The 22,196-nt window shown below is 36.9% G+C and overlaps 2 protein-coding genes across 7 annotated transcripts; both read left to right on the top strand.

Annotated features, from left to right (window-relative positions):
- Positions 1–9,851: 9,851 nt before the first annotated feature.
- agtr1 (angiotensin II receptor type 1) lies at positions 9,852–13,838 on the top strand. Of its 6 annotated transcripts, none has more exons than XM_084121049.1 (4): positions 9,852–9,978; positions 10,258–10,341; positions 11,031–11,126; positions 11,681–13,282. In XM_084121049.1, exon 4 carries the CDS (start codon positions 11,730–11,732, stop codon positions 12,804–12,806), a length of 1,077 nt encoding a protein of 358 aa, XP_083977175.1. In that variant the 5' UTR covers positions 9,852–9,978; positions 10,258–10,341; positions 11,031–11,126; positions 11,681–11,729; the 3' UTR covers positions 12,807–13,282. The 6 variants fall into 6 exon arrangements, with proteins under 6 accessions (XP_083977175.1, XP_083977177.1, XP_083977176.1 ...); XM_084121051.1 differs by having other exon boundaries at positions 11,024–11,126; positions 11,681–13,276; XM_084121050.1 differs by lacking the exon at positions 11,031–11,126 and having other exon boundaries at positions 11,681–13,276.
- A 231-nt stretch (positions 13,839–14,069) lies between these two features.
- On the top strand, positions 14,070–22,194 carry gyg1a (glycogenin 1a). Its single transcript, XM_084121056.1, has 7 exons — positions 14,070–14,206; positions 16,042–16,177; positions 16,309–16,483; positions 16,567–16,729; positions 19,526–19,652; positions 20,304–20,523; positions 21,257–22,194. The coding sequence occupies exons 1-7, from the start codon at positions 14,200–14,202 to the stop codon at positions 21,422–21,424; spliced, it is 996 nt and encodes a 331-aa protein (XP_083977182.1). The 5' UTR covers positions 14,070–14,199; the 3' UTR covers positions 21,425–22,194.
- Positions 22,195–22,196: the final 2 nt, after the last annotated feature.

The raw sequence follows: 22,196 nt of genomic DNA, 5'->3' as shown, positions 1-22,196 counted from the left end.
GGAGCTCATCTCTCATCTGATCGCGGAGCATGTGTCAGCGCAGTCCAGTTACATATGTTTATGGGAAGATTGTTCCCGTCAAAGGAATCCATTCAAGGCCAAGTACAAACTGATCAATCACCTGAGAGTCCACACAGGTGAAAAGCCCTTTCAGTGCTCCTTCGGATGTGGAAGAGAGTTTGCACGGGCAGAAAACCTGAAAATTCATGAAAGGACACATACAGGTGACGCTTTATTTGTTATTGCTGCTTTTTTTTTTTTTTTACCATATTTTCGTTGATGTTGCATGAAGGGATTTTAATTTTCATGATATCATTTTTCAAATCTTCTTTTGTTCCAGGTGAAAAACCTTTCAGGTGCCCTTTTGAGGCTTGCGAAAGGCGTTTTGCAAACAGCAGCGATAAACAAAAGCACATACGTGTCCACTCACCTCACAAACAATACATTTGCATGTACTGCAGTAAATCATACTCTCATGCCAGCTCCCTCAGAAAACACACAAAGGTAAATTATAACTTCTAAGTTCTTCTTATAAGTTTATATAAGTGGTTTTACACAACCTATTTTTCGATCCAAATTGTGCTGACAGAAAATATAAAATGTACTTTGATTCAATAACTGTATGATATATTATTTTAATAAGTTAGAAATACTTTAACTTTCTCTTTGCATTTCTATCTTTTCTATCTCTTTTTCATCACTGCAGGTCCATCTGCCAGTCATGGAATCCACTCACAACTACAGCTATGTGACCAGCTATAGAGATCCAGCCTTTTTCAAATAATATTTTAAGGTGTGCTCTAGTACAAAAAAGTTTTTTTTTTTTTTTTATATCCATTTTTTTCCAGAAATAAGTGTTAACGTGAAAAAATGGCGTTCCACACCTGATGAATAATTATATATTATAATAATTATATAATTTAATAATGTACACAGAGAAAAACAATTACTGTAATTTGATTGATTATGCAGCAATGAAATTGAGCAAATTAGCAAGTCTATGGTGCTACTAAAATCTATTTAGTACTTTTAACATATACTGATATCCACCATAATAACACTGGTGGTAAAGAGGAAGCTACATGAAGAATCACAGGTCATGACAAGTAGCTGAGGTAAATATTACATTTATAGAAGACTAATATATGCACACAGTGTCATGCTCACAAATACTAAACACCATCACGGTAACACAAATGACACAAATAATTCAATAAACATTAATTTAACAAAAGATTAAACTGATACTGAAACATAATTATAAACACAATTATTTAAATGAACATCAAATGTGAGCTGTCACACGGTGAATTCTGGGAATGTCAGTTTACAGCTTTTTTCACTGTAAATTATTGATGATTTGTTCTTTTTTACTTCCAAAAAACCGTACATTTAACATTATTTTACTGTAAAATTACATGAAATGTTAGATCAGTTTTTCCCTGTGTATAGTAAGTGAAATAAAATATTAAAGCATCATCTTTGACAACTAAAAACAGTTTGCATGTTAGAATCTTATAAGTTGCACGTCACAGTTACAGCATGTGATTAATATTTGTCATGAACTAAATGTGTGACCCGTCAGTAGCTAAAACTCTAAACACAAGTGTCGAACATGTTTTAATGCAGAATCATCGCAACTTTGTTGTTGTCTTGTAAAGTGATCAGGTTCTCTTCAATTGTAATAAAACATGAAAAGGCACAATTCAGTTTCATTCAGAACATTTTTGATTAGGCACAATTAAGAGCATTGTAAATGACACAGCTTATAGCAAAAGGTAAATTGGATTGTTAAAGTGCTGCTCACAACATTATTGAGGGTGATTCTGGAAAACGTGTTCTGTTCACCTAGACAGAATAAATCACCCGTAATTGTGTTGATTAGACCAAGCTAACCATCACAGCTAATCTCTCTGTGGATAAAAGCATCTAATACATTAGTATCAGGCTACATTTAATTTAAACTGAACTTAAATTTCAATTCCTGTGCGGTAGAATAATTATTGTTTGTAGAATTGAAACAAGATTGTGATTAGGTCCTATAAGGTCCAGTAGTCTAGCCTATAATAATGATTCTTAACTATTCGGTGTAACTGCTCACATGTAGTTAACATGCTGTATGAATGTGTATTATCAGTTCAAAAATTACATATTAAGTGCAGTTGCTACATCCATGATCCATTCTCCAAACCGCTTTATCCTCTGCAGGGTCGCGGGACTATAACACGATAAAAAATCATTTTTGAGAGTGATCCCCAGCGATTCTCATTTGAAAGGTTCTCCCACTGGACCGAATAGTTAAAGCGGCACCTGTCATTTCAATGTGCAGCTGTCAGAAATACCTGCATGCATTTCTCATTTCCAGCAGTATGACGGGCCTTCAGATGCTCTAATAATGTTCATATGCCATTTGCATACTTCATTGATTGGTGTTTTTCCCTTGAGTGTTTCCTGAGCACTATAGCTCTTAAAATCACACTCTACATCATCAGTGCAGATGTTAATGTGTTCACTATATGGTTACTGTTAAGAAAAGTTTGTTAGAATTGAAAGTTTGTTAGAAACTTGTCTTGTCTTGACTTGTAAAACTGTTGACATACAGGGAGCCACATGGTGGCAGAAGTGAGACAGTTCTTGCTATGACAGAAAGGATCAAACATTATTTCAAACCTGGCTGAAATAGAGATGATCTCGGATGTAAAACTTGCACTACTGAGCTTATATATATGACTGTTACATGTCAATACAGGCATTTTACCTTTTTTTTTTTATCCTAATATTATAATGAGGCAAAGGACTGATCATGATCATTGATCATGTGTAGTGTGATTTATTTATTTATTTGCAAAATCAAAATATTAGGTTATCAGTAATTCTCAACTCAGCTAAACTCTACTTTATTTATAGAGCACTTTCAAAGCGCTGGACAGAAAAAGATAATAGAGAAAATTTACTTCTCACTGTATTATAAATAATATGAGAGTTTTGATAAAACCACTGATTTTACCAAGTACATTATGTTCCTGGTCAACATATTTTTGATTATTCTGGAGCAACATTCCGGTCTGAAAATTTAGTCCAGACCCCATCCCCATCTCTAAATCTAACCCTACCCATAACGTAACCCTAAAATCAAAGGGAAATGATAGGTGAATAACACTGATGTAGAGGCACGTAAGCCTGAACTTGACATAAACTGTAAACTTGTCCCTCAAATATGATTGGTTGTTTGGAATGTTGTTCCAGGATCAACATGTTGCACTTGGTGAAATCACCTATAGGCTATACAATATACAATGTAAAAAAATATGCCATGATGGCATATGTTTTTAACATTAACTCAAAATAAGTTAAGCAATTTTCAACTTTAAGTTATACAAGATGCAACTTATTTTTTTTTAAAGCCAGTTTAATATAATTTAAGTTGAAATGACTTCCAGCTAAGGTGATTGTGCTTAAAAATGTAATGCAACTGTTTGGTAAAAAAAAAAAAAAAAAAGTCAGTGTGGCATAACCAAAATTGAGGAAGTCATTATTTTGCCATGTGACAAGAAAATCAAGAAAAAATCATTAAAATAACACCTCTTTAGACCCACATGACTGTGTATCAATATCATAAAAAATGAAAGTCTTTGACTTTTATGAAAAGGCACTTTTTTTATTAAGGTCAAACAGAGTAACCAAAAAAACATTTTTAATTCTTGACATGATATATATGTATATTTTAATTACTTTTAATCTTGATGGTTAGACCAGTCATTAAATCTAATTGTTTTTTTTTAACATGGTAAAATTTGAATTCAATTTCAAACAATTACATCCATATGTCATGTTTGCCTAATTGAGGTTAGCCTTTGGAAAAGCAACCCACATAATATAACATTGTAACAGTGTGCACTGATGTAGTCTCCAGTCAAAGGTGCTTCTGTGTGGTGACGAACCTGACAGCTGTGATAACGATCAAAAGACATAAGTAACCAGTGCAGAAGTAATTGAAAGTCTGTTTGAAGCCTCAGGCAGGCCCTCTTCTCCATACGGTTTAGACATCCATTAGTGAGCTTGATTTGGTTACAGTAACAGCAGGGCATGCAGGGCTGCTGCGCTTTCCTGATGGTGACCGATGAGTGTACGTGATAAAGAGCACTGGCAGGTGGAGGCTTCTCTGCTGAATGTAAATCATGACGTCAGATGAACATCATATTGTTTGTAGTAGCCTACTGTACGTTATGGCTTGCCTGAAGTAAAAGCCAGCTGTTCTACAGTAGATGATATAAACCTGACTTGACAACAGAAACAAAACTATCATGTTTTCTATCATGGTCACGTAATAAATTACAGTATGACTTCAAGTGGCAGCTTCTGTTTTAGAGCTGAACTGGACTAGAGGGAAAATAAATAAACATTCTGTTTGTCTTGTCGAGTCAAACACTGGTCAGCTTGTTGTGCTCTCAATCCCCCAAACAGTTATGCGTGGGCGACTCCTGGGCTTTGAGGCTTTTTTAATTTCCTCATATTTATGGTAATTCACAATGACAATACAGACTGAGAAAATAAAACCATGTACTTGTTCTAAAATAAACCTTCCTGGTGATTCCCTTCTTTGCGTTTTCACATAGTTAGAGATCGTTTGAACAAGAAACCGCTAACCATATCATTTAATTACAAAAACTTTAATTACATTTTTTTTTTTTTTATTACAAAAACTTATATTTTATTCTTTAAGGATGAAAATAAAAATGGGATGATGATAGGAATAAATTCAGAATGACTGGAAAAAAATAAACATGAAAGGATAATGTTACAAAGAATAATTAAGACAAATCATAACTGGGGTAAATCCAGCTCAGTCCATCTCATCTGCTTTTCAGGATGTTCTTTGAAGTCTGTATGTTCAGTCAGCGCAGCCTCCATATTCCACATAACTAGTGTAGGCTACATAGATGAATTTCAAATGAAAATTTAGTATGTTAAAGTTGGCATAAAACAGAAGATGCAATCATCTTTTCTTCCCTATATTGTGATGTATTTCTGAGTGAAACGGCTTCTCAAACAAGAAAAAATGTAGGATGTGACTTGATTTTGTCCATCAGAAACCGATTGGATGGTTTTGATTTGCTGTTGCTGTGATGTCATGTGAGTGACAGTTCACCTCACGCCAGTAAACAACATCAGAAAAGAGATGTCACTGCAAGAGTGAGGGGAAGTTATTTTGATTACGAGGACATGAAGTAAATTAAATGAATGATAAACAATTTTTTAACAAATGCTGCAATATTCCATAAAAAACAAGAATTGTCCATTATGATTTCATGGTGACTTTAACATAATTACAATAGGACAATAACAACGATGCCCTAATGTTAGTAACAATAACGTGTAGTGAAAGTGCGTATCTATAGCACGAATGATATTTCTCGTATCATTTATACGCCAAAACGAGTTTTTCCGTACATATGATACGCACTTTATGGCGTGTAATACGCACGCCCTCCTCACCCCTAATCCTACGCAAGGGGTTTACAGTGCGTATCATTTGAACGCAAAAACTCTTTTTGGCGTATAAATGATACGAGAAATATCATTCGTGCTATAGATACGCACTTTCATGAGATCGTGTTGTGTAGTCTGCTCCAGATAGACTGAAACTTGATTAACTTCCCCAGATAGGAGAATCTTTTTAATATATGTATTTTTGTTTTTTGCAAGACACCAAAGAGATAAATACACAGCTAATGGAAACTTTTGCTTAAAGGGATAGTTCACACAAAAATGAAAATTTAGTCATACTCACCCTCATGTTGTTCCAAACCTGTATGAGTTTCTTTCTTCTGTTGAACTCAAAAGAAGATATTTTGAAGAATGTTGAGTTCATGGGCCCCATTGACTTCCATAGTATTTTTTTTCCTACATGGAAGTCAATGGCTACCGTCAACTGTTTGATTACCAACATTCTTTAAAATATGATATTTTGTGTTCAGTCAGTAAGTAACAGCAGAATTAGAATTTTTGGGTGAACTATCCATTTAAGTCTTCGACTTCTCCTCCCAACAAGATACTTTTACTCATACATGCATCTTCTATTTTTTAGAATTTTTATTATATCTTGTGTAATGAAAAAAATTTGTGTATATGCTTAATGTATTTCTTTTTTTTAAATCTAATCTTTTATTTTATGTGGAATTGTTGGGGAAAAACTAATTGAAACAATGATCATTCACAAACATTCACAAGGTCCCCTGAGCAACTTTTCAGCAATAATTTTTTTTCTCTGGGCAGTTAAAAGCCTGAGAAGGGCGATTGATGTGTTTACAAGTATCGTCATGACTCAGCTTATATATTTGGCATTTTTTTTGTGTGTAATATTCTCTCATGACTTTTCTCGAGGAATAGGGTGATTGGCAGAGATATTCTGGGCAGTGAGGCTCTGCTCTTCATCAGGATCCTTCAGTTGGTGTTGACAGAAGAGCCACAAGGCATATCAAAGGCTAGACTGCATGAGGGGAATGCATGTGAGCAGTAGCCAAAACAATAGGCCTAAGTAGATAATGCAGTGCTTGCCAAGTCTGCATTAGACTTTATATTGTGTACCTCCATGAGAACCACTATGTCCTTGCTCCACAGTGGCAGTCTTTGGTACAGTATTGTCATCCAGGATTTTCTCATGTATGTGACTCACATCAGCAGTGGCAGCAGAGGGCAAAGGTTGCGACTCCAAGACTGACTCATGTTGTTATGTCAAGGACATGTATGACAAATTAACATCCTGGCATTGAAGAAAACAACGGCAAATATTTTATATATTGGTTATTGTAAATAGTCTGAATAATAATAATAATAATAATTTAGCTAAACATTCTTGTTTGCCTCTAGACTAGAGATTGGTTAGACTTTTACTTCTTTTCATATTAGGCCTACTCCCTCACTGTAGTTTAAGTTGAGAAGAAAAAATCCAACACCTACATTCTATGTAAAATATTACATATTTGTTTCTTCGCACCATCAGGAGGACAAATGTATTTTTGGGAGACAACATGAAAATCTCAAATATCTATGCAAACAAACTTTAAAAGTCCCTAAGGGTTTGTTGGTGTGTTTGGTTTTTGCTTCGCCACGGGATGGCCATGTTGATTTAGGTGTGGACAAACTGTGGCACTCTCCAGGGTAAATCTGCATGGGAATCAGAGCTGTGAGTTTTAGACTATTATATATCATTTAAAAAATCTCAAAACCACAGTGTTTTCATCTGAGATTGCAAAAAGCTTTCCTGTAACTCAAACAGTAGAGCGTTGGCGCTAGCAACGCCAAGGTCATGGGTTCGATTCCCAGGGAAAGCAAGAACTGACAAAATGTAAAATGTGTACCTTGAATACAATGTAAGTCGCTTTGGATAAAAGCGTCTGCCAAATGCATAAATGTAAATTAGTCGGAAGGTTATACGTCTTTGTTTAGCATTATTACGCGGCTCTTTGCACTACTTGATTCTGATTGGTCAATCACGGCATAGTTGTCTCGTCATCCATATAGTTAGTTGCTTATCTCCCCAGAAACAAGTAGAACTAGACTAGGCTAGACACAACTTTCTGTTTTGTACATTGTGTTTTCATCTGAGATTGCATTTAATTAGTCGGAAGGTTATACGTCTTTGTTTAGCATTATTACGCGGCTCTTTGCACTACTTGATTCTGATTGGTCAATCACGGCATAGTTGTCTCGTCATCCATATAGTTAGTTGCTTATCTCCCCAGAAACAAGTAGAACTAGACTAGGCTAGACACAACTTTCTGTTTTGTACATTGTAACAAACAATTTTTCCTTAAATATACAAGTAGGCCTACGATTGAATATTTCATGCCCACTTATTTATTCATTTGGTGAGTAGTTGTTTAGTCAGCAAGATAAATGTACAGTCAGTCTGATTGTACATTATCCAACGCATTCTCATACCCAAATCGTCACTTTCTCGTCACTTTCTGACATTCGTCAATATCCGACGCACAAAGCACCCTTTAGCGTCCATATGAGACGCATAACCCTACCACAGACCTAAACCTACCCATAACCGAAGCGTCTCATATTGACGCTAAGGGTGCTTTGTGCGTCGGATATTGACGAACTTTCGAAAGCGTCAGTTACATGACGCCTAAACCTACCCATAACCGAAGCGTCTCATATGGACGCTAAAGGGTGCTTTGTGCGTCAGATATTGACGAATGTCAGAAAGTGACGAGAAAGTGACGATTTGGGTATGAGAATGTGTTGCATTATCCCTTGTTTTATGATATAAAGACTACATTTACAATAGATGCAATATTTAATATCAACATAATTCTGATTACTATATCAACAGAATTCTGATTAATAGAGATGTGCTCTTTAACATTTACCCAAACAAACAGGAAGAATAAATATCCTTAATAGTGGCAGGGGAACTGCAGACATCAGCATCCACATTGCTCCCTGAAGGCAACATTAACTTTTGAGCACATGAGTGTATTGAATTAGCCTTCTATTGATGCAGCAACAAGTAATCCACTTACCATTAAACTTATGCACCGCACACTCTCTGTCTCTGGGCAGTCCTTTTGTGTCACTGTTAAACTGACCATATTTATTGTCACTTTTTTTTTTTTTTTTTTTTTGCAGAAAAAAAACCCTGATCAAAATTCTATTATGTTCTCAATTATTTACTGTCTACCATTTAGAGCCACCTCTAGTTACATCTAGTATTGTTATTTTTTTGTCCAAACATTAGAGAGAAAGTCTCCCGATGCTCTGAATGTTAAGTTTCCATTCTACAGCATTTCTGGTACAAAATAGCTGCATCATAAGTGGAACAGATTAGCATGTTCTTAGTTATGTTTCTCATAACATTGAGAAATCATAAAGCAACTCTCTCACAATTTAATTGCTTTTAGCCATGACATCACTAAGTTTTGTTTGTGCGCAAGACCTTTAGTGCTAGCCACTTTGACTGTTTAAGGGAAGAGATGAAAGGCCTGCAGCTGAATAGTGAAAACACCAATGATGAAGCAGTTGGAATTACCCTTGGGAGTTCATAGTAAAATAGGCACCAGAGGCCAGTCCCCAGAGGCCTCAAAAAATGAGGGAAAGATTAAAAGCAGACAGTCACTAAAAAAAAGTACATAGTTTTAAACTCGTACTTAAAAGAAACTATTTGAAAAATGTCCATGGCTTCATGTGCTTTGGAAAATATAGTGTGTTATAATGCGAAAAGTGCTATTCAAAAACATTGAAATAATATTTATACCTTATTTGATTCTGTCTGCAACATGTAATATGACTGAATCACTCTTTTCCTGCTTGGCCTCTTTCACAATAGACATCAACATAATGTCCAAGTTGTTTTCCTCATTCTTTATGAAAGTGGCTGAATGCAATATTATTCAGCTACTGACTGTGAGCTTGCTTTAGTATTCACAGAAGGCCATTTATATATTAAGTTGTTCATTTCACAGGTTTAATACCTCGCCCTGATAAAATGCATTAATATAGAGCCGTCAGAATGAATTATGTAAATGCCCATGCTGCCGCGCTATACCAGTTTGTACCTTTTTTGTTATGTGGATAATAATTTAATGTGTCATATGCTAATGTTGAGGCTTTTTGCCAAACAATCCATTGAAGAAATTTTGTTTACAAGTGTGTGGAAAGAGAACAGAACATTTCATGTTTAAGAGAAAAAGGTGTCCAAACAAATCATGGGAAAATCTGTCTCTGCCCTCAAGGGTCTCTCTCTGTCTCTCTCTCACCCCCACTTTTTGCTTCTATGACCATGGACGTATCCGGCCCCCGCTGTGGGTCCCTGGTGTAGTTGTAGGACTATGGGAGAGGTATAAGAGGGGCGTAGAGGAAATGCACCGGGCACTCTGTCATGACCGAGAGTCAGGACGGATCTCTTAAAGCCAAACGCTAAATTTTGGAACTGATGGAGCCGCTTGGATGTCACGTTCACTAAAGGTAAAAAATTGCCGTTTTTTTATCTACTTTTTTATGTTATTATATTTCTAATTATCACCTTCAATCACAGAACCCAAATAGATGAGTAAGCTTGTGAGGTAACAAAGAACATGCATTTCAGATTATGTTTTACACATAATCTCAGATAACACACAGTAAATGTTTCATAGCATTTTTTTTTTAACTATAAAGCAGTATCTAATGTTTGTGCGTGTGTGTGTGTGTGTGTGTGTGTGTGTGTGTGTGTGTGTGCTCTGTTGTCTGTCTGGTCATATACAGTACCTTTCCAACTACAAACCCACCATTGATGTCAATGACAGTGTTTCATGTGTTCAGCTCAGCACATTAAGATTCTCTGTTAATGTAAGTATAGTACAGTTTCAGAGGACTTTAATGTTATTGTTACTCCGTCACAGTTTGAATGCATAAACTTTCCTCCACTCATTTTGTTAACAGGGCGGATCATATCCATCATTGTAGGGAGGACAAAGATTTTCTTAGACAACCAAAATACAAAAAATTAAACAAAAACAAAAACAAAGATCTCTTATCAGTATAATTAATTACAGTATTCTATTAGCCATAACTTCCGGAGCAATAGCGGATGTCTGATAAGCATATTAAAATAGATTGAGTGATTCAAAAGACATGAACCTTGGAATGCAATGTCTTCTGTTATTGGTTGTTGACTCCCTTGGGAGCACGCCTGCATCTGCTTACATAATATGTGGCTTGTCTTATTACGAAACCAGTGAAGAAACAGCTTGAGCAGAGCAATTTTAAATTTCAGTTTTATTGGCCGAGTAAGTTACGCTTACCAAGAATTTGCCTTGATGGGTTATTCCAGAAAAAAAAGGTTTTCTTTAAACCAGTTATTCATGATACAATTATTCATGATACATACAGCATACAATAGACATGCCGTATTCAATATATCAATATACTGTATATGAAGCCATTTCGAATGTCTAAGCATGCTTGCTGGAAGAAGAGATAAAATCTGAAAATAAAAAAAATATGTTGCTCTTCCCTTTGTGATGGTGAGAATCTAGCGTTCGTAAGAGAAAACCAGCTAGAAACACATGCTTGACCTTTCGGAGAGGTCAGAAGTTCACCCAAAAGAAGCAGCCTGATGCCTTCCCATTATGGTACAGTTGTGGGAGCAGCTTTGAGAGGGTGACCAGCCTTAACTCTATCTATCTATCTATCTATCTATCTATCTATCTATCTATCTATCTATCTATCTATCTATCTATCTATCTATCTATCTATCTATCTATCTATCTATCTGACATGAAATATATCTATCTGTCCGTCCATCCATATATCTGTCTGTATATCTGACATTAAATAATAGCCTATCAAAAAATCTAATTAAGTTTTTGAACATTTAGACAAAATCTAAATAACAATCTAAAACAGAAAAAAGAAATGTTTGCATGTGTTTGATTTTGAATATCATATTTCATACATCAAGATTTATGGCTCATAGAGTATAATATAGGAGAATATGGAGCTCATATGGAGGAGGAAAAAACACCTCACTTTTATTCAGGGGCCCGTATTAAATAATATTAGTAGAGAGACATCTGGTGTTTGTTGTAAGTATGGCACCTTCCAAATGGATTAAAAAAAACCTGTTGAGAAAATGCATGGAACATTTTTACCATATTAACCATCTTTATCCACTCTGTTCTTACAGGGCTCCTTTAGTGATGCAACTCTTTAGGCTGTGAAAATAAATCTACAAAATGGACAACATTACTGCCAACCGTAATTTGGGACTCAATCTCGCTTGTAACATGACCGGGAACCACAAATTCATCTTCACGTTCATCCCCATAGTCTACAGCTGCAACTTTATTATCGGAATTGTAGGCAACAGCCTGGTAGTCGCTGTCATCTATTTCTGTTTGAAACTGAAGACTGTTGCCAACATATTTGTTTTGAACTTAGCCGTGTCAGACTTGACTTTCCTCCTAACCCTGCCCATTTGGGCCATATACACCGCGACAGGCTACAAGTGGCTTTTTGGAAGCTTCCTATGTAAAGTCATTGCTGGTATGGTTCTCTTTAATCTATATACTAGTATTTTTTTCCTCACCGCTCTCAGCATTGACCGGTATCTGGCGATCGTTCATCCCGTCCGGTCCCGGCGGTGCCGTACGGTGGTCTACGCCCGTGTGACGTGCATCTTGGTTTGGGTAGTTGCTTTTCTTTTAAGCCTGCCCACAGCCCTTATCCGTAAAACCCACTTAATCCAGAATATCAATGTCACTGTCAATGTATGTGGCATCCTAGACAAAGATCTTCACAATGTGCTGGCAACTCTCAGTCTGATGAAGAGTGTTCTTGGGTTCCTTCTGCCTATCACCATCATCCTCACGTGCTACTGCCTAATCGGTCGGGCTCTGCTCAAAGCACGGGACATTCAGAGGAATTCGAGATCGAACGGGGACGAGGTCTTGAGCATGCTGGCCGCCGCTGTGCTGTCGTTTTTCCTTTGCTGGGCACCGCATCAGATCTTCAACTTCATGGACATGCTTCTTCTGCTGAAAGTGATCACCAGCTGCGATGTCACTGAGATCATTGACACCGGAATGCCGTTCACCATTTGCATTGCCTTTTTCAACAGCTGTATGAACCCAATCCTGTACGGTTTTGTTGGGAAGAACTTTCGCAAGAACTTGCTGAAGCTGTTGAGGTGTTCCTCGACTTCTGTGGCCTCTCACCCCCCCCTCAGTTCCAAGATGAGCTCTCTCTCGTATCGAACCACGGAGTCTTTCCACCTCTCCGTCATTAAAACCTCGCTACCTAAAGCCACATGAGAGAACCAGGGAAACAAGAAGGGAATGAATCTCTTTTAAACTCATTGATTCAATTCAGAAGATAACTCTTGTTTATTGTGTTCTGTCACTTGATACTGGAATGGGATCAAAATATAGTGATTAATCTTTCTGTCTTTTAGGTTATAGTGTGTAAGTTCAGTGTAAATACACTGCAAACTGTCATTACTGACATGCTGGTCTATGTAAACATTTTGTCAAAGCTGAATGCTGAATCTATATATTTTTTTCCCCATCAATCAAAGCTGAAAAAGTGTATTTTAAATACCTTTATGTTTCACCAATGTGATGAAATCATGTACTCTATTACCCTGGTTCCTGCGTCTCATATCTATTGATCAGTTCAGGGGTTTTCAAAGTTTTTTATGATCCTTCATAATTCATGTACAGTAAAGACCCATGTATAATGATAATTAATCTATTTAGAATTTACACATAAATAAAAATATAAATATGTATAAAACTTTTCTACCCACAAGTATTTTATTCTGTAACACCAATAGTTTTATGTTTCTAATCTATTAATTATCTATGAATCTATTCACTATGACATTAGACCAGTGTTTAGAAAGGAAAATGAAACCACAATAATGCCAAATTCTGTAATTTTATTTATTTATATGATTTTATTTACATTTTTTGCACTACTTTTCTAGTCTAAACTTTTCCACAGTATCCCCTTATCACTCCCTTGTGGCCCCCTGGGGGTCTCCGGCCCCAGTTTGAAAACCTCTGGATTAGACTGTCATGGGGTCCAACAGGATATAGTCATTTTCACGTCTGCTGTGTTATCATGGTTACCATCACTGTCTTGATATAAATGATCATCTATGATAAAAGTTTTATTTTTCTTCCACCATAATGTAGCTACTCCAAAAAAGCTCAAATGGTTTGTAAAATTGTTTATTCTTTTGATAAATGGCATTTTGCAATATTTTATTCTATATAATGTACTTGAGTCTGAAAATGTATAGGTTAAGTGGTTCAAAAATAAATATATGAAAGTATCCTCAATTTAATGACTAATTCAAGGCTTTGTAATCATTAGATGGCTTCAAATTATTTTATTTTTTAATGTTTGTGAAGTAAATTAGACGATACTGCTGAGACAAAAGAGAGCTGCATTTGAACACGAACTAAAACCTTTATCACTTTAAATTACATATTTAAAAATGTGAGTTTTGAAGTGTATTTAACAGAAATGTTAAAAGCGAGTGGTAAGTGTGGGGGGGCGTGTCTGTTGTCAGGGGTCATGTGACCATGTATAGTCATGTCACTAGTATAAATCCTCTATCAGACACGTAGCCAACTGCTTCTCTCCCAGCGTTTCTAACAGTGGACTTGCATCCGGTTCGGTCTAGCTGTTACATGAGTCATGGCAGGTAGGCAACATTATGGACGTCACATATCGTCAATGCCGGTAAAATGAAGTAAATTACAGTTGTGTTTGCGCAAGTTAAAAGCTGTTTGGGCATGCAGTCCTAACCACGCGCTGCTTCTGAGGTCGCAGGACTCGTTGGATATTAGAGCTTACATTTCATTTCAGCATTGTGTAGACTGCGTTGTCCTGTAATATTTGCCGATGTAAACAGTTTAGTGTCTACTATATTGCGTAAATGGCCTATTCGCCTCTCGTACGCAGTATGCGTGCAGCCGTTGGCCTGTCATGCAGGAAGAGCTGCCGTTAGTTTGTCACTTCTATCCCGGGTGAGTTCAGTATGACCGTACAGAGAGTAGGCTATCGATCACACAGCGAATATACGGTGCTAAAAGAGCGTTTTCCCTCGCTCGGATGTAACGTTATTGCAATCAGTTTATCTAACGTGCGCTAGTGCATAAGTTGTCTTTAAATTAACGCTAACATTAACTTGTTGTTGTGCAATAGTCATTGGCCATCTGTTCAAAATACAAAACGAGTGCAGCGACGCGACATATAATTCCACCTCAGCTCAAAACGTCCTGTTATCTTCCAGCTCCACTCCGGGTTTTGTGGTTTCTAGTGATGGAAGTCATGAAAACATGTACGCTGTGACTTTCAAAATCCGTTTTAGTCCGCATCCTCACATTTGCTGGTCTGAAAAAATCGAGTTCTTTATCAAGAGGAGTGATAAAAACAAAGTCCCAGTGCTATATCAGCCCTCTTGGATCAATGACGCTTGGCCAATCAAAGGATTTTAACTGTTGTATTCATCTTTTTCAATGCAAGACTTCCGATTCATTAAGGTTGAAATTAAATAAAAACGGAAGTCTTTTTTTTTCTTCTTTTTTTTTAATGGCGTCCTGCGGTATTTATACATAATTTATCCATGATGCACGTCATTATTTAACTCACATACCCTTGTAATCTTTAATCAAAATAACTTTCCTCTCTCCTTTCCTCTCCTCTGGTGTTGTTTACGGGCTCGAGGGCGGGACGACCTGTCATGAGAACACTAGCAAACTACAATGATCCAATCAATTGGACAAAATCAAGTCTCACCCTAATTTTTTTTTTTCTTGTTCGAGAAACCATTTCATTCGGACATATGAAAGCTTGTTTCTGCCACTGAATAAAAAAAAATTTAAAAAGGTAATTGCGACTTTATGACTTTTTCCCCCCATAAATGCAGAATATAAATTTGCAATTCTTTTTCCCCCTCAGAATTGTAGTTTATATAACTTGCAGTTGCGAGTTTATCTCACTGACAATTCTGAGAAAAGTCAGTAAAATAAGTGAGTAAAAAAGTCAGAATCGCGAGCAGACAAATGCTCAGAATTGTAAATTGTGAGGGGGGAAAATGTCAGAATTGTGAGATGAAAAAGTCGATATTATATATTTTGTCTTATTCCGAGGCAGAAACTAGCTTCAGTACAGATATGTCACAATAATGAGGAAAAGAATCGCAAATTCCGTTTCATGACGACTTTAAGTAACACAAAGCATAACAAAGCACAGTAAATGGTAAAACTATTTAGGCTACGATGATTTATAATAAATTAAAATAATATAACAAATACTAGTTTGCATTAAGCAGCATAACAGACCGGTTTGTACAGTTAAGACAAATTAATTTGCCAGGCTGCCTTTGTCAGACACTTCCAAGTTAAAAATGGCTGCACCCACTCTTTAGTTTTAAAATAAGGTTGATAATGGCTATTTTTTTTAATATGCAATATAAAGAAATTACATATGAGAATGCGTAAGTGATGGTAATGATTGTGTTTTTGTTTAATGTAGACCAGGCTTTTGTCACCCTTGCTACAACTGACAACTATGCCAAAGGAGCATTGGTACTTGGCAAGTCCTTGAGGAACCACAACACATCGAGGAAACTAGTGGCCATGATTGGCCCCCATGTCTCAGAACCCTCCAGGTAGAGTGTTTGCTGTGTTTTTTAGCACAGCACAAGTAAATGGGTTTTCAACTGCTTTGCTTTGTCCACAGTGCAGAGTGTTATCTATAGATCCGTCAACCTCACTTTGTGCTCTGTGTGCTACATTTCAGAGCAGTGCTTCGTAAAGTCTATGATGAGGTCAGGCTGGTGGATGTGCTGGACAGTGGGGATACTGCACACTTGGCCATGATGAAGAGGCCTGACCTGGGCGTCACCTTCACCAAACTTCACTGCTGGACTCTTACAGAATACTCAAAATGCGTGTTTATGGATGCAGATACTCTAGTGAGTGCTGCTTCTCAGTGCTGGTAGTGATGTTTTCATGAAGTCTTTGAGGGTTTTTTAACAGTGTTCCCTCTTGTCGCCAGGTTTTGTCTAACATAGATGAGTTATTTGAGAGAGAGGAGCTCTCTGCTGCACCTGATCCCGGCTGGCCTGATTGCTTCAACTCTGGTGTGTTCGTCTTCCGGCCCTCCAATGAGACGTATGGGAAGCTTCTCACCGCCTGCTCAGAGAGTGGCAGCTTTGATGGTGAGTGACGCTCTTTAGTCTTGTTATATTTATTGAAGAAGCTATGGGGGGTGTTTTAATATTCCTGGACTTAAATTGAGGTTTGTAAAATAAGCTTTACCATATATTTAGGAATTCATTAGAAAAAAATGGTCCCACTCCTCCAGCACAACTTGTAGGCTATACGATATTTAAACCTTGGTCTGTGAAAGTTGTGCAAACTTGAGCTCAACATGGCAATGACTGAGTTCTTTATCAGTCATGTAGGCTGAACACAAGGTGGCTCTGTGATTTTTCTTTTTTTTGGGTGCACCACTCCACCTGAGGGAGTTATTCCTAAACTCGGTGTGGGATGAAGTAAACAAAGGCCTCTTATACGAGAGACTCCTACTAGACCTTTGTGAAATCACTTTTGGTTGTGCTTTTGACTCTCAGGAATAGGGATGTCAGTTTTCACAAATTCCCATGATCGATTGTCGTTTCAATTAACGATCAATTTATCGATTAATCGTTAGCCTTAATACTGCAATTTGTGTCCACTGCAGTGGCATATAGCCAACAGCATGACAGGGTCTGCAAATGCAGCTCAAAACGAGATGTTCCTCACCAAATGAATGAGGTGGGTTTTTAATATAAATAAAGGGCTAGTAGGATTGTAAAATGTTTCGATGTGATTGATCATTTAATTCAATGACTTATTTAATAATCAAATATAACGACTAATACAACGTGTCACCAACGCCGCCTCAGAAGCATGCTTGTTAGAATGTGTACGCTCTTCCTGGGACAACGCGTTGAAAACGGTAGCTAAACCCAATGAATTCACAACGATTTAATAAGTGTTCTCATGTTATGTAATATGACAGTCCCAATCATAGTTATTATTAGTAGTGCATTGCTAATTGAGCTGCGTGCTGAATGAATACCGGTAAAATGGAGCACTTTGCTAGCGTGTTATTTAACTCAAAGAAACGCATCCTATATGAGATTAATCAGATATATACAAAATAAACATGATATTATAAATTATATCTGCACAAAATGACGCAAATGCACAAGTGAACTTGAACTAAGTTACGTGCGTGCCATTCAGAATGATGTGTTGTGGACGCGCTCTTCCTGGAGCAACGCAATGAAACATGGTAACTAAACCCAAATAATTCACAATGTTTTATTACAATATTGTTCTCTTTATAATGTTATATAATATGACAATCCCGTCATTATTAGTCGTGCATTGCCGTTTGAGCTGCGCACGCTGAAGCTGATCACGCTTTACTACAGCGTTAATTCTTTACCAAATGCATCCTATATGAGATAAATCAGATATGGATAGGCCTACATAAAATAAACACAATATTACAACTTGCATTTGCACAAAACAAAAGGCTGCGACTGCACACCAAAACTTATAGTCATGATGAAGGTGTAAAATGGTCCCAAACATAACTATTTGCGTTCGCTTTACATGTTTTGCGGTTGAGCTGCACGCACGCCCATGAACCTGCTTAATTGACGATCGATAAGTTTTATCGATTAAATGTATTATCGACAATTAATCGATCATCGATTAATTGTTAACTTCCCTACTCAGGAACCCTCAGAGTTTATACCTGATTACATGATATATCATGATATACCTGATAAACCTCAATCCCAGTGCATTTATGTGGCAAACTATTGAAGATGCTGTATTTGTCACTTTGTCAATGTTTCTGTGCTTTGATGTCTAACCCAAATTAATGGTTTGCTCTTTATTTAGAGACCTAATCTTGAACAAAGAAATGAGCCTCAGAAGTTATCAGCAGGCCTCTGTTTTGAAGGTCTTGGAGGCTGTCATATTTCTGTTTTATCGCAGTCACTCTGCTTTTAAAAACACAATTGCATCATGTTTTTATCTCTCTATGTATATATAGCACAACATACAGACTCAGAGGGTTCTTGTAGTGTGATTGATTAGTCCCAGTAACAGTGCCTAACAGCCTATGGCTCCTCATCAGAACTCATATTTTCAGATTTTCTGAGATGTTCACCTAAAAAAAGAAATTTGTTGTTCCAAACCCATATAACTTTCATTTGTCTTTGAAACACAAATGAGGATGGTTTTTAATGAACCATGAGAGAATTGTCTCACCATTGAAAGTCCATGGCATGTAACTGAAACGTTTGATGCTTCAAAAAGTTCATGAAGAGATTGTAAAAGGGGGAAAAAAGGTATGAATCAAGCAGTTTAATCCAAGCAAGCATGCTTGAGCTTCTGTTTATCATATTTTATGTGCATTGATCAATTTTTACATGTAAATAAAAACCTTAGTTAAATCTGTTCATTATATAAAGTGGTCTTGTCAGTAGACTTGGATTAAACCACTCAATTCATATGGATTCTTTAAGGTTTCATTAAAAATGTCTTCATTTGTGTTTTGCAGAGAAATTAAAGTTCTAAGAGTTTGGAATGACGTGAGGGGATTGAACTATCCTTTTTTTTTTTTTACATGTTCTCAGTCATAGTCATGTATAGGACATCATGTGCTTTTCATATGTAACATGAGTCTCATGTTCACTGATAATCTGAGGTCAGCTGTACTGAGGTCACTTTTCTTTGCTGACATGCCTGTTGAGAAACCAAGTAACAAGGTTAAGCAAACAGCAAAGCAAGTGTCTCTTGAAGCAATCTTCTAATTGCTTCATCTATTTGGGGAATATTACAACATTCTGTAAATATTTTTTCATACTTTTCACAGTGGAGCGCCTGAACCGTTGCCTAGACTTGAGGACTGTGCCATTTCTTATTCGTTTTGTTTGTCTTGTTTTCATCAGGTGGGGATCAGGGTGTTCTCAACAGCTTCTTCAGTGATTGGGCCACGGCAGATATTTCAAAACACCTTCCTTTCATCTACAACCTCAGCAGCATCGCCATCTACACCTATCTCCCAGCATTCAAGCAGTGAGTGAGATTTAACATGCTAGAATTCTCAAAGGGTTTTGGAAGTTTGTGTTCGAGCAGATGGGTTACTTAGTTCTTCACGTTGCCTTCATTTGTTCTCTATTTTTAATTTATGAATGTTAGGGTTGCTTGCAGATGTTAAGTATTTGTAATTAGCTGTGCCAAGGTCAAACTAAAACCCAATCACACAGCAACATTGAAACACAGCACCAGAAATCCTTTCTGTTCCTGGCCTTGCACTTCAACTTCCTCCAAATACATTCTGCCCTCCAAAAATAGTGGGGCTATTTTAGGGTCTATACACAGAGCCGAAATGTCATTTTGAATAGTTTGTTACATGATCTTTTTTCCACTAGCAACACATTCTGTTATCTGGTTAGTCAGGCTCCCATTAGGATCAAATTTAAATGCACAGTTTGTACCTATATACCACAAACTGACAAAGATCTTAACATACCCATGATGACTAACATTTGGCTTTATTAAAATAAGTTTAGGAGGCAATTTTTAGCAACATTAAATTAGTGCGTTGAACAAATGTGTATTATAACTGGCAGGTCCCTCTTTAGCACTTCCGGTTGGCCAGAGTTTGGGATTTCCGAATCCTTGTCATTTTGCCGGTTGCGATCTGATCATTCCTTATTCCCTTAGATACGGCCATGATGCCAAAGTTGTTCATTTCCTTGGCAAAGTCAAACCGTGGGATTACAGTTATGACACCACAAGCAAAAAAATAAAGGGACAGTCCCAGGATGCTTCTGACATGCACCCCAACTACTTGATGCAATGGTGGGAGCTTTTCTGTTCTTCAGTATTGCCCCTCATGAAGGAGGAATATGGTGACCAGATCTTCCTTTCCGGATGCACAGAGGTAAGCTCCGCTGCTGAGACTGGCACAGTGATCATTGTATAGACAGTTTTTGGCCAGTATTGTGATTTAACGTAAAAAAAAAAAAAGGAATTAATTTATATCCATTTGGAATTGATTGGATTGTATACGTGAATGAATGCTGCTTATTACATTTTTATAAGATTATAAAGACTAACTTGATACACTGAGACAATTTCTTTTAAACGTTGCTTTCTGTTGGTCAACACCATAAATTCACATGACCAACAGAAACGCATTGCAAATTCTGAGTGGAGAAATCTTTTTCCTTGTGAGAAATTCCTGATTGCATGAATTCCTATTCAAATATTTGATTTTGCCTGTGAACATTTGATAAACAGTAAATGTGAATGCATCCTGAGACTAAGAATGCGCTTTTTAAAAATTATTTATTTTTTTTGCTTTAAACTTCTAACTCTAAACGCCTTATGTAGTTTCACTTCACTACATTTGCTTTCTCCTACTGTGCAGGAAAGAAATAATGAAGCAATCCAATTTTTATGCAGAATTGTTATGCTAATTATCATATTTTAAAATCATCTGATTTGTTCTACTGAGTTTGTTGTTTGCTCAGTAGTGCCACTGCCATATATTACTAAAGTTATTAAATCCTTTATCTGTTATAACGTTACTGATGTTATTTTATAGCCTTTAGACATTTTTAAATTTATTTACTTTATTGTTTGTGATTTTTGCTTTCTTTTTCCCCCCTCAGGGTGATATTCACGATGATGTGGCTGAGATGCACATATCCCATCATCCCCCTCCACCTCAGATGTCGTCTCAGGAGCGGAAACAGAAGTGGGAACAGGGCCAAGCTGACTACATGGGACTGGACTCTTTTGACAACATAGAGAAAAGGCTAGATTCTTTCCTAAAGTGAAAGGTGCTTAGGAACAGATCATCAGATCTAGTTTTGTACTTTGTAGAGGACATGAAATAACATTAAAAAAAAAAAACCTCCTATGATTTTTATACCTGTCCAGATCATCTATGCAGCTCAACTACTCAATCTCTTACACAGTGTGATTGCGACACTTATTCGAATGAGACAGTATGATTTCGACACTTATTCGAAAGACACAGTATGTCACTTGCCTCATTTCCAGAGGAGACGGACACAATTCAGGCATTGTTTCTGATTTCACTGAACAAGACACTAGTTATATTTTTATTATCCAAAATCCTATAATATAGTCTTGTACCGTTCAGGTTTTACCTCTTTCATTTGCCCTTCATGTGTTTGTGAAGATCAGAAACATTTGTTGGAAAAGAGAAACGAACAGCAAACAAAACGATACTAAACCTTGTCAGTGACTTCAGCATCCCAGATATACTGAACACCACTCCAAATTCAATTTTAATCATCTAATGACCGCCTTTGCAATGATATTGTTTACAAGACACATTGTGTGCTGCCAACTCTCTTAAGTCGTCATTACTGGCTCGTTACACTTCAACTCTTATTGTATGAACCAATGTCACTCCGCTCTTGTCTACTGAGCAGTCACTCACTGTAGCAGGGAAAAGGTACAAGGGTTTTGCTACACCTAGTTACTACTGTTAATGCTGTAGCTGTTGATAACTAGTTTGTAACTTTCCTGTAACTCTGCCCTCGCTTGTAACACCTGAAATAAAGAACTAGTAACAATTCC

Source organism: Abramis brama, assembly GCF_963993115.1.
Source record: "Abramis brama genome assembly, chromosome: 7".
NCBI lineage: Eukaryota > Metazoa > Chordata > Actinopteri > Cypriniformes > Leuciscidae > Abramis > Abramis brama.
The sequence above is the reverse complement of the archived record's forward strand: the minus strand, read 5'-3'. Positions and strand labels throughout refer to the sequence as shown.